At 43.9% G+C, this 12623-nt stretch overlaps 1 protein-coding gene across 2 annotated transcripts in view; it reads left to right on the top strand.

Moving 5' to 3' along the window:
* Positions 1-12623, top strand: part of ATP13A3 (ATPase 13A3) — a 1430808-nt gene that overhangs the window by 890874 nt on the left and 527311 nt on the right. For both annotated transcript variants that reach the window (XM_069618570.1, XM_069618569.1), the window contains exon 17: positions 1047-1064. In XM_069618570.1, the coding sequence (XP_069474671.1) occupies positions 1047-1064 (18 nt within the window). The remainder of the gene's footprint in view (positions 1-1046; positions 1065-12623) is intronic.

The raw sequence follows: 12623 nt of genomic DNA, 5'->3' as shown, positions 1-12623 counted from the left end.
TCCTATCCACGTAAAGTAGTTTATCTAGCGGAATCGAACATGCAACACTTCTCTCAGTGTGAACCCAGTTTGTATTATCTACCAGATCTGCAATGAGCCAGTAGTGCAGTGGGCCCTATGATACATGTGTGCGCCCTATGATACATTTTTAATGTGGGATACCGAAGCCTCTCGGTTGCACTGGGCTTTGAATAACATCTAGTGGGGTCTTTTTGCTGTTAAACCCTCGCCTCACAAAACATTTCTAATTACTTAATATATTTCTGATATCATCACCGGCAGTGCAAACATTCTAAATATATACAACAATTTAGGGACCAAAGTCATTTAATAGCATTCATTTTCTCCAAAGCATAATATTCGACTTTTCCATTTGTTGCACAATGCAGTTATCTCTACAGGTTTTATCCGACTATTATTTTTTAACATTTGGTTAATATTTCTGGTAATTTGGATTCCCAAATTTCTAAAACCTTTATTGGCACATCTATTACGAGCAACACCAAAGAAACCTCTATGGCATGAAATCGTGATGTGGAAGATGTCAGTTTCTGAGGCATTAACTTTATAATCGGACGCCCTTCGAAATGAATTCTACACATCCATCACACAGTAAAAGGAGCATTCTCGATCAGACAGCAGTTCCAAAAGGTCATATGCATAAAGCATGACCTTTGAAGTGCAGGTTACCATTCTCAATTCATCTAATATTAGGATTGTCTCTAATCAAAATGGCTAGAGGTTCAATAAAGAGACCAACCAAGTAAGGGGGACAACGAACATCCCTAATCCGTACCTCTTTTAATAACAAATTAATCAGATGTTAACCCTTTTACAGTTACTTGTGCTTTGGCACCACTATATAATGCTGCAAAAGGTTCAGGAACTTAGATGTATGTTAAATCCTGTATTCATCTCCCAAAGAATATAGCTCCTATCTTCACACAAATGTTTAGATTGATAATGCTGAGTGCACAATAATAAGCTAACATTTAAAATTGTGAACTGCCTCTAAAGGTTAACATTATTTCTGCTTGTTTTCCCAGGAGCTGTTTGAACTTTCGGTAAGTAATATATATTTAAATGTTTGTGATTAATTTGACTAACTACTTTTTGAAATGCTGACATAAACCATTCTCATGAACAGGTGCTATCTGCAGGATGAATCCCATTTCTTTCTCCTGCCCTGGAATTTGTAAATGGTGTTCATCAGTTTGTCTTGAGCAATAATGCCATGTTGGAGGGCACTACCTATACCAACAGCCCTGCTGTTCAAGTGAATAAGACAGAGCAAAGGAATGGCCTTTAATGTGGGCCACGGGTCGTTATCACACAACCAGTGGATTTGGAACTTTAAACAAACACATGGCTGCCATGGAAATGGCTTATTGTCACAAAGCTTTTTTTTATAAGGCCTGTATAGGCTACTCCAGTTCCAGGTTGTCGCAGCATATACATTGTTTCCAGGCAAAGATAGCTGTGTGTACAAAAATGTTAGGACAACCACAAGGTTGCTTGTATGTGTTGCTCTGGATTTTATCAAGTCATCATGCATATGACTTCATGCAGGTCCAGGTAGTGACAGTTGTAATCACAACAGTGTTTTCTTGGTGTTGTGTATGTTATCAGGCCATCATGTTTGGCTTGGTCAGAGACAGTTGTGTTTACAAGTGTCCTGACAACAGTCTGTGGTGTTTCTGCTTCCATGGAGGAACAGTTGGCTTTTACCGTATCTGTGGCCATCCCAAGGTGTGTATTCCTAACAACAATAGTCCAAGGCGTTTGTGAGTGTCCTCTCCATGCCCCAGAGGGCAGCCAAAGGTATTTCTCAAAACACCTAGATGTTTTCACTACCACATTTAGAGACTGTGTTCCATTCCCTTTTATCAGGACGCATGCTTGGTACGTCAGGTCAGGACAGGACGCTTTGGACTGCATTCCTTTGGCTGGAGATAAAGCACATATCAGGACATACTTTAGTGGATGTGAGGTCACATATGTTCAATATTCACTCAGTTTCTTTTCTTTCTCAAACTTTTATCATGACATCAATCTTAGTGGAAAAAGGGCAGATTTGTGGAGAGTTGTGGTGTTTGATCTGAACACGTTGGTAAATGTTTTGGTGACAAGCTGCATTGTATCTAAAGAAAGTCATGAATACAATCTATGGGTACTTCTAGTGAATTTTACCAGCATGACAAACACAGTGCTGACCATAGGCAATTGGGACTTCTAGTTATTTAAACAGCACAAGAATATGTAAACTCAGTCAATGATTGACATTATAAAATGATGCTAAAATTGTCCATAAAAACGAATCTACACCGCCATCCATTCTGAGCGCTTCTATTTACACCCTTTCGCAAAATCTCTGAATCTCCCAAATGTAATCTCATAATTTCTAAAATGTCTGTTCATCATGGAAGGCTATACACATAGCTGTACTGGAGGCTGTTACGGTCCCCTCTGGATTAAATGATCAAAACATTGTAAATAATTTAGGTGAATGCTGTCTATGAAGGTCCGCAAACCTGTGTGGTAGCAATTTCTTGTGGTGTGATGTCAGAGTGCTGTATTCTTTAACATTTCACATATTCTGTCTCTGCAATGAATTTCATTCCACCTTGGAAGGAAAGGGCAATTGTGGTGCTGTAATTGTCAATGCTGCTCTATGTATGTTGTTGTCAAATTGACCAGTCTCACTTTAGCAAAAAGATGTCCTCTGGGTCAAGGTGGAGCCTTACATGCCACTAGGTGCTATTTCCGTCTCATTAGAGCCATCATCTCAGATTACACAGTTCTTGTTTGAACATGCATTGGCCCTAGAAATATACTGTTTGGGCTACTGTCGAGTCGGGCTATCTCCCAAACTTTATCTATTCACTCTAATTGTGTTTGTTTCAAAACTATAGATTGCTTGGAGGGTGCTAGCAGGGAGTGTAGCGACGGGCCTAAGCCCAAAGCCATACAAAACTAAACATTCATTAAGCTATGTCCATGCGCTCCTTATCTCCCAAAAACAAGAATCAAATTCAAAATCTCAAACCTAGGGTTACTTAATCACACTGATGGAAAACTAGATTAAGTGATGCTCAACATTAACTATTCAAAATGTTTTAATGTTCTTTGGACACACAGTTCCAACATGTGTTTCTACCTCCATGAGGTCCTCATCAGGGCTTAATACATAGTTTAACATGATATAATTATTATGCCAGGTTGTCATTTCCACAGCATGTATATTCACCATATTCATAAGAGAAAAAGTTTTAAACAAAATCCAATTATATTTCAAATAAATGAAAAAAATCTAAGGAAACACGCCGTATGCATGTACATAATTGTAAAACACGGAATGGTCAGAGGAGAGGGAAAAAAGCACAAGAGGGATCGGGGAAAGGTGAGGAAAAGGAGAATTCAACTGATAATTAATTTAATTGATCCATGTCTTCATTGCCGTTTAGTCACTAGTGCCAACTGAGACCAACACCTTCCAAGTATTAAATCAAATGCAAGTGCGTGAACTCGAATTGTGTCCACAAAACTCCAAAGCCTATCCCTTGGTTCACCTTATGGCTATAAAGGTGTACAAGTGATAGTCCATAACTACGGAGTGTTTGATATCACTGGTGGATATACCTTGATAACTAATCCTGGCACTAGTTGTTAGTCAGATGTGCACCAAGTGAAATGCACTAGCAAAATAACCCAGCTTATTCCTCACACCTGCAAGCAGTGCAAGCATGCCTGTTATATATAAAGGATAGGGAATATAAAAATAGCGTTGATAGTGTCACCAGGATGGCATTCCATCAAAGCACTAATCAGTTGAGTTTATACTTGATGACATAATTGTCCTCACGTTCTCTATAAAAGTTGGAGATAAAGATTAAATGCTCAGTAAGAATCCTTCTTGGATTAAAAGCTTGCATGTTCACTAAACTATATTGTTGGCAGCATACCTGCTGATGCCTGATATTGTCCCTAAAATATAAAAGATTTTGCATGCTTCACTTTGTATGCCCAGTATTGCTAACATTCCTCGGAACTGTTGTCTGTTAAATAAAATAGTTACCCCATCAGATGAAAGTGTGTTGCTTTTATTGGGCCGGGGCCAGCTGGGGACGGGCCCGGCAGTCTCCAAAAGTGGGGCTGAGCTGGGCCCTGCCAGAGCCCCCTCAGCCCCAGCACAACATTGGAGGGACACATTATCCCGCCGCAACGGGAGATGCGTCCGCCATTGTCAGGCAAGCTGACAGAAGTGCCAGCCAGCCACAGTGACGCTGTGGCTGGCTGGCACTTCTGTCAGTAACTGTAAATTCCTCTGGTGACCCCTCAGAAGAGGGGTCACTGTTATGTTCATTCAGGTACATGAAGGCCTTATTGAATAACACTTCAATGAAGTAAATAAGACATGGATCCAAGCGTATGTGCTACAAACTCTTTACAAATCAGGCGCGAACTAGCGCTTTTCCGGAAACCTTGCTGCAACCCACAAAGCCTAACGCCAGAAAGGAGACACATCTCCTTTCCATAATAATAGAAATGGGACACTACATATTCCCCTTCCTTAATATGAAACTTGGGATTCATTAGTTCATTTCTTCTATCCACCTTGAGGGTTTGCGCACCACTCTTCATGAGGGGCTGCGTACTGGCGGGCTTCCGCTTGTGGTGCAGTCACTGTCACTATCAGCGTCTCTGTCCTCTTCTCTGTATTCAGAGTCCAAATCTGAGGAGTCTTCTTCCCTGATGGGGTCGGTGCTTTCCTGGCCTCTATCACCTTTGAAAGTTCGGAAAAATTATGAGTTCCGTGTGATAGTGCCCCGTGGGCTTGCCACGGTTATCATTGACCCTTGTATTTGTGTCCGTCATTGGTTCAGGCTTAAACTTAGGATGTCTTTGGCATCCTGGCTTTGTCCTACCAGGACTTGGTCCCCTATCTGGATGTGAAAGGGTTTAGCTTTCCTCTTTTTGTGACATATGTCTTCATCCTTGTTTTGCTCTCTATGTCCTTTGTTCTTGTGGTGTTGATGTATGTGTTGGGGAGCAAAGCATTTGGATTTTGTGGCAGTGTGGTTCTTACCACTTGTCCAAACATCAATGCCGAGGGACACTCTTACGTCGAGCTGTGTGGGGTATTTCTGCAGTCCCTTAGTAACATGCATATTGCCTGCATGAAAGATCTGTTGGTAACTGAGCAGACTTGGAGGGCCCGTTTCAGCTTACCCATAAACCTTTCCACTGTTCCTGTGGCCACAGTGGCGTGATCTTGCGATGCTGGAAGCCAAGATGTTCCGCGAACATGGCAAAATCATGTCCGCTGAATGGTGGGCCATTGTCTGATTTTACTGTGGACGGAATACCATAGTCTGCAAAAGTCTTGTCTAGCGCCGGTATTACTGCTTGGGCGCTGGTCGAGTGAATGAGATGCACTTCCGGAAATCTAGACATTTCATTGATGTTTACCAGCACATACTTGCTATTTGCCAACGGGCCAAACATGTCAATGGCAACCTCTTCCCAGACTTGCAGTGGCATTGACAACATTTTAAGAAGCTCTAAAAAAGGTGTGTGGGGCGACTGCCTTGCATGCAATGCATTTGCCCTGTAGCTCTTCTACTTTCTCGTCCATCATGGGAACCCACATTTTGTTCCTCAGCTGTCGCCTTGTCAATACAATTCCCATAGGTCCCGCGTGTGCTTTTGCACTCACTTGCTCTTGCAGGCTTGTGGGAATGACGATTCTATTTTCCTTGATAAGAGCCCTTCTGGAGACGTCGACAGTGTGTCTAATGAGTTTGAAGGTGTGAAAGTGTATCTCTTCGGCTGAGGACAAGGGTTGCCCACGGTCGGCTTTTGCGTGCCACTGATTTGACCTCAGGCATTCTTGTACTTTTTGAATTAGGTGGTCACTCTTCAAGGCTTCTACCAGTTGAGCACTTGGGATGAACTTGGGAAGTGCATTGTTTATTAAGTAGTGTATGTACTGGTTTGCTTTGATGGACTGTGTTCGGCCTGACCAGGAAGCAGGTATGTGGACAGGAAATCCGCTGGGTTGTTGTCCTTCCCCAGTTGGTGTATAATCTTGAAGGAGTTTTCTTGTAATCTCTGGCCCCACCTTGCAATGCGTGGTGGCATGTTAGCTGTAGGTTTTCCTTATATCGTGGTGAGAGCCTGGTGGTCAGTGAGGATTGTAAACGAGCCTCCATACAAGAACAGGTGGTAGTGTTCACATGCCCATACAATTGCTAGGCTTTCCTTCTCCGGTTGTGAATATGCGCATTCGGTTGATGAGAGGCTACGGTTGGCATATGCTACGATGCACCTCAGGGAGTCGGGTGAGGCTCCTGGCTTGGACTGCGCTAATATTGCCCCTAGCCCAACAGGGCTGGCATCAACGGTCAGTTCTGTGTCGCAGTCCGGGTCATAGTACACCATGCAGGATGCTGACGCAGTAGGTTTCTTGATCTCCTGGAAGGCTGCTTCGCACTCATCAGACCAGTAGAAGTCTTGATGCTTTCCCGTGAGTAGCCGGAAGGGCGGGCTCACGGATGCAAAGTCTTGAATGTATCGCGTGCAGTAGCTCGCCATTCCCAGGAATGATCTTACTGCGGATACGGATATGGGTGTGGGAGCCTCCACCAGTGCTTGTACTTTTTCTGGGTCCGGTTGCAGGCCGTTGCTTGAGAATTTGTGTCTGAAACATTTTAAGGTCGACTTGCTGATCTTGCATTTGTCAGGGTTGAGCGTGAGGTGAGCATCCTCAAGGGCCATGCACACATTCTTAGTGTGTCGTCATGTGTTTCTTGGGTAGTGCCGAAAATTAAAATGTCATCACTATAATTTAAACAATGTGGAATGTGCTTTATGACTTGATGAATCTCATTTTGGAATATTTCAGCTGCTGATGATACTCCAAAGCTGAGTCTTTTGTACCTGAACAGGCCTAGGTGCGTTGAGAAGGTGGTGATGTATCTGGAGGATGGATGCAGTTCAAGCTGGTGATAGCCCTTATTTAAATTGAATTTCGAAAATACTTTTGCCCCATGTAGTAGATGCATCGTGTCCGTCATCCTGGGTGCAAGATGACGTTCTCTTTCTATGGCTACATTTGGGGCCCTCATGTCCACACAGATGAGGATGCTGGTTTTGTCGTCATTTTTAGGAACGGGCACAATGGGGGATACCCATGGTGAGGGCCCTGATGCGGGTTCAATTATATCTTGTGCCAACAGGGATTGCATTTCGTTTTCTACATGTCTCTGGATATTGAGGGGAATGCCTCTGTAGTGTTGAGCCATCGGTTGAATCTGCGTATTTATGTGCAGTTTGATTTGTTTGCCACGGAGTTTAGACCTTTAAATAGTGACAGAAACATTTTCTGCATCATTTCCTTCGGGCTGAGGGTATATGCAGACATGATCTGGTACATTATATGTATGAGACCCATATGAATAGCTGACCGGAAGCTGAGTATGCTTCCCCCTGGTACCGCTTCTTTTATCACATTTATTTTGACCTTTAGACTTTTGTCTTTGTATTGGCATGTAGCTGTAAACATATCTTGACAGTTGAGCTGTGTATTCGATCCATATTGATAGATCAGAGTGTAAATCCTTCTTTGTGGTCAGAGACTCATACATGTCCTTGTTGATCACGTTTACCGTGGCACCGGTGTCCATTAGAAATTCACGACTCTGTCCATTTATTTGTAGCAATATTGTCAGACTATATTCTGCAGGACAACTATTCCCGATGGTGTGGACGTATCCTCTCTTGCGGTCTCCGCTGGAGGAAGAAGAGTGTGAGTCTCGTCGACGTTGTGGAGGTTCATCTAGGTATATGATCTTGTGATGTAGGGGCTGTTTTTACAAATCTCGTCTGCTCCTTTGGTGACTCGAGTGACCCCTCTGGTTTTCACACCGTCTGTCTCTTTGTGATCATTCTCTCGATTCACTCTGAGAGCTAAGCCTGCTGGTGGCGGGAGATCGCCTTGTACAGGGTTGCAGGCTTTCTCGTCTTGAGCGATGGCCATCTTGTCTCCAGGAATCTCTGCTAGTTGGAAGAGTTTAATGTTTTTGCAGACAGATTGGAAGTGGTTCTCCCCACCACATTTGTCAGAATGATTGCCTATCGCCGGGCATGGACCAACGTGTGGGAATTTATAGCTGCATCTGTAGCACTTTATTTTCTCTGCTGTGTCTCCTGGCATGCGTATAGGGCACACCGTTGCTGATGCTGCAGATTGTTATCTTAATGTTGCTGAGAGACTCTGTTTGCAAGTATAGCGCAGAGTCTGCGCTTGCTAGTTGTATGATTTCATCCACTGTTCTGATTTTCTGCCGCAGTTTCTTTCGGAATTCAGGGGACTCACAGTCCGCTATTGCTTGTGACTTGAGTGCTTCTTCTGTTGAGTATCGATCAAAATGACAGTATTTTGTGCATTTTCTCAATCGCGTCACAGAATTATCCATATTTTCGCCCTTGTCTTGGGTGGCGGTATGAAAAATATGCCTTTCATAATCTACGTTTCGAGTGGATTGTGTCCTCCAATGTATTCCTCATCTTAGATGTATTCTATCCAGCTTTAGCTGCTTCGGAAAAAAATGTCGGCAGAGGGTGCCCGTACGTTGATGACTTCGAGTTGATGGTCCCTCGAAGGCCTCCTTTGAGGATGACGTCATCGGGTATACAAATAGCACGCGCGGCGCCCGTTGGCCGCAGTTCTGTTTTTCCACGGTGCATGTTGCTTCGGAGATTCGGCGCGCCTCGAGTTCTGTGACGCAGTGAATAATACTGATATATATCGGTATGTCCTCGTCATCGACGCCGACTACGACCCCGCAATCGGGTTTCAAAAAGTGTAAATCTTGCGGTTCAAAAATGTCTATCACGGACCGGCACTGAGAATGTCTGTGGTGTCTCGGAGAAGGCCACGACATGGAGGCCTGTACGAAGTGTCAGGCGATGACAGGGAAGGCCTTGCGAGAAAGGAATGGAAAATTACAGGTAGGTCGTAAATCTGACCGGAAAGCCTCTAGCATCGAGTCGAGGTCCCGTGAGGCGAAGTCTCCTCGACGCGAAAGGCATCGGTCCAGGTACCGAAGCAATTCCCATCGCTCGTCGTCTTCGACGAAAAAATCAAAGAAAAGACGCCACCGGTCCCCCTCCACCTCATCCTCGGACGAATCCCCAAAAAGGATGAAATGCCCCACAAAACATTCTTCCTCCAATGAATAAATCCCTTACTTCAAAATACTGCCCTGCCAGTAGCAACCCCGGCTCTGTCTAAACATCCCACTCCCGAGAGTCTGGTGGTCCAGGCAGCCACAGCTTCAAATAAAATGGCGTATGGTTCTATCCCTCCGGACAGGGACGTCGAGCACGTGGATGGCTGGGCACGCAAGGTATTTTCAGCTGGGAGTATGGCGTTAAAATCCGCCAACTCCACATGTGCCTTGGCAAAGTTTTTGTACACTCTGTGGGAGTGCATTGCAATGGTGGCAGAGCACATACCAGAAGGGGACGAAAGGGAAGGATTCTTAGCCATTGTTAAAGATGGAAAGGAGTGGAGCAAAACCTGTTAGTCGCTAACAGGAGACCCACTGTCGCACTCCTATAGGGATATGAATCCTGTGGCAACTCTTGAAATGGAGTTCTGAGACCAGAAATCCACATGCATTAACATCACATCAATTCAATATTTTACTTAAATAATCATTACATTTCATTCACAAATGTGCAATTAATTGTAAATATGTGGTAGCATCTATTACCCAAGAACAGACACTACACTGGTTTCAGTTTTCATTTTTTAGTGTAAACAACATAAAAGTGAATGGTAAATGACGAAGAAAGTCAATTCTAATACACCATTGGCATTAGGTTTTTACAATCAAACGTCTAATGCACCATTGGCATTATGTTTTTACAATCAAAAGAATTATTACAATCACCAAATTTGTACATAGAGTCCACTTAGGGTGTAGTGGTAGGGTACATAATAGTGTTAGTATCACACTGTGGTAAAGACATGTCTCTTAAACATTAAAAGTCTATAGTCTGACTCTAATAGGCTCCTTTTTGTGTGTGTGCCAACGCGTTTCGGGAAAAAATCCATCTTCAGGGCCAAGTGCCTATTATTCCATATCAATTAGATTCTATTTTCAATGTTGTCACTCATGTTGAAACCTAAAAGTAAATATTGAGGACTTTTTTAATGTTCTATTGTTGAATCATAATTTTAATTGTACCGCTAAACATGTGTCTCCAAACATTACTAACCTTAAATTCTTGGCCATTGTGTGTGTCTAAATCCTAGTAGTCCAAGTCCCCAGTCACTGGTCTGGATTAAGATGGAGGGTTGGTTTCTCTTATGGAGTAAAGCGACTCTACAAAGCTTGTAGCTGCACGGTGCAGCGTGGCAAGAACACCTAATGTCTGAAAGTAAAGTGGGATGTGTTAATGTGAATTTAGATCACATCACAGAGGTGTATCCGCATTTGCGGTTCCCCCTGCAGATTATTGGCTACTCGCTATTAACAATGCTCCATAGTGAAAATGTCACTAGTTTGTGTACCGTAGTGGAAATCCAAAGTGTTAATTAAGCTGTGTGATACGGGCATGCTCCTGTTCCATAGAGGGATCGATATAAGGCTTGCCCATCAAAATATTAGATGTTAGCTCCGTGACATTCTGAAGGGGCCGCTGAATAGCGGAATTGTAAAATCTGCAGCACTTTCCTATTCAAAGAGTTTGCAGCGCTCACCTGTCTGTTGCCGGTATCGCAGCAACGAAGCCGCTCACGCGAACGCTACACTAGTAGTGTACTGTATGGTTGCCTGGTGACGCCCGCGCATGCACAGTGTGTTGCCAGGAGGCCATCTTGGTATGGGAGTACGTTGTGTTAGCAACGTCTCCCTTGGATAAAACTGCGAAAAATGAGTCGGGTAACTCAAAACACAACACCCAATCCATATAGATTGTGATGTGGCCCGCTCTCAGAACGGGCAAGTCTGAAATCTCAAATTGTATCGAATCATATTATATATGAGGTTTTGCCCGTGGCCAGTAAAGCCTCGAATAGCCGGGAAAACTTAGGTGTGTGTCATGTTGGTGGATTAGCTAATGTCCTAACTCGTTTCTGATGTTATGCGATGGCTGTAGTTACAAAGCGAATGACAGGGGGTGGGGCACGCTCCCGAACAAAAGTCAGTTGGGCGCACCTAACACTGTCTCATTTTAAGGTGTAGATAATATAATATGTTGCACATAATGTGTCTGTTGATGCGGGCACATTAGATGGAAAGGAGGCCATGGAGGAATCCCTTCAATCTGGATTGGACACTGCAGATAGTATGAGCAGGTCCATGGGTACTAGCACGGTAATGCGCATATTTGTGTGGTTACGGAATTCGGGTTTCGCACCAGATGTACAAAAACGCCTTCTGAACATGCCCTTTGACGGGTCTCGCCTTTTTGGCAGCAAGGCTGATGAGAGCCTTGAGAGGTTGCAGACCTCAAAAGCACCTGCCAAGTCTTTAGGAGCTGCTATTAGGCAACCTCGGCCTTTTCGTGCACCAGCACTATCTTGGAGGGGACGATCCTATTGTTGCTACTTCTCATATGGAAAGGCGAGAGGAATGGCCAGTCAAAGAGGCCAGAAAAAGGCCACTCGCGGTGGACGAGGAAAACGTGCAAAGCCAACTTCAGCTGCAGCCTCTTTGCCATCAGCGGCTGCAGCAACCGCCACAAGACTTGCATCACAAGACAGCAGTGAGAGGCAGGCTGTCACAGCATCTGCAAGAATGGCGAGCCATTACTTGAGATGTTTGGCCTCTAGAAATAATAGCCCAAGGTGACTGCCTTCCTTTTCTTTTTTTTTTTAAAACATCTCTTTATTGATGGTCTCAACAGTTACAGCAGCATTCAATTAACACAACATGTGGTCCTTCATACAACAATATTTCAACCAAATGTTTAAGAATCTACAACTTACATAGTTGTTTCACTGTCCGAAAGCATATCGCATAGGTACGCCCTGAAAGGGCCCCAAATGTCTTTTGGTCGGCTCGTACTTGGTAAAGTTAGCACGTACTGTTCCTCACATTCATTGATGTAAGTTAATTCTCGCAGGTAAGTGTTCGTGGTGGGGGGGTTCGGGCTTTTCCATACTTGCAATATACATTTCTTGGCAATAGCACATGATACATTGAACAGTCTTCTAACCTTTTCAGAGCATTTCCCAATATCCCCAAACAAGTATTTTTGTGGGGTCAGACACGGGGAAATCTGCGTGATGTCTGTCAACATGGTTGCAACCCTCGTCCAAAACCTTGCCACGACCGGGAATTCCCAATACATATGATAGGATCCCGCCTGGGGGGTCCCGCATTTGGGGCAGTTGCCTGGATCATCAGGTGTGAACTTAGCGATTTTGGCAGGGGTGTAATGCAATCTATTAAGGATTTTAAACTGTATTTGGCGCAGTCCCGCATTGAGGGACACCCTTTTTGTAAGTGCACAATATCTTTCCCATTTGGCCTCAGGTATCTGTATTCTCATGTCCTCTTCCCATTTCTCTTTCACTCGATTGGACGTGGGGGTGTGGGTTTGGATTG

Source organism: Ambystoma mexicanum, chromosome 10 (genome assembly GCF_040938575.1).
Source record: "Ambystoma mexicanum isolate Mex_15411 chromosome 10, UKY_AmexF1_1, whole genome shotgun sequence".
NCBI classification, from domain to species: Eukaryota; Metazoa; Chordata; class Amphibia; order Caudata; family Ambystomatidae; genus Ambystoma; species Ambystoma mexicanum.
Note: the sequence above shows the minus strand (reverse complement) of the source record. Positions and strands in the feature narration are given on the sequence as shown.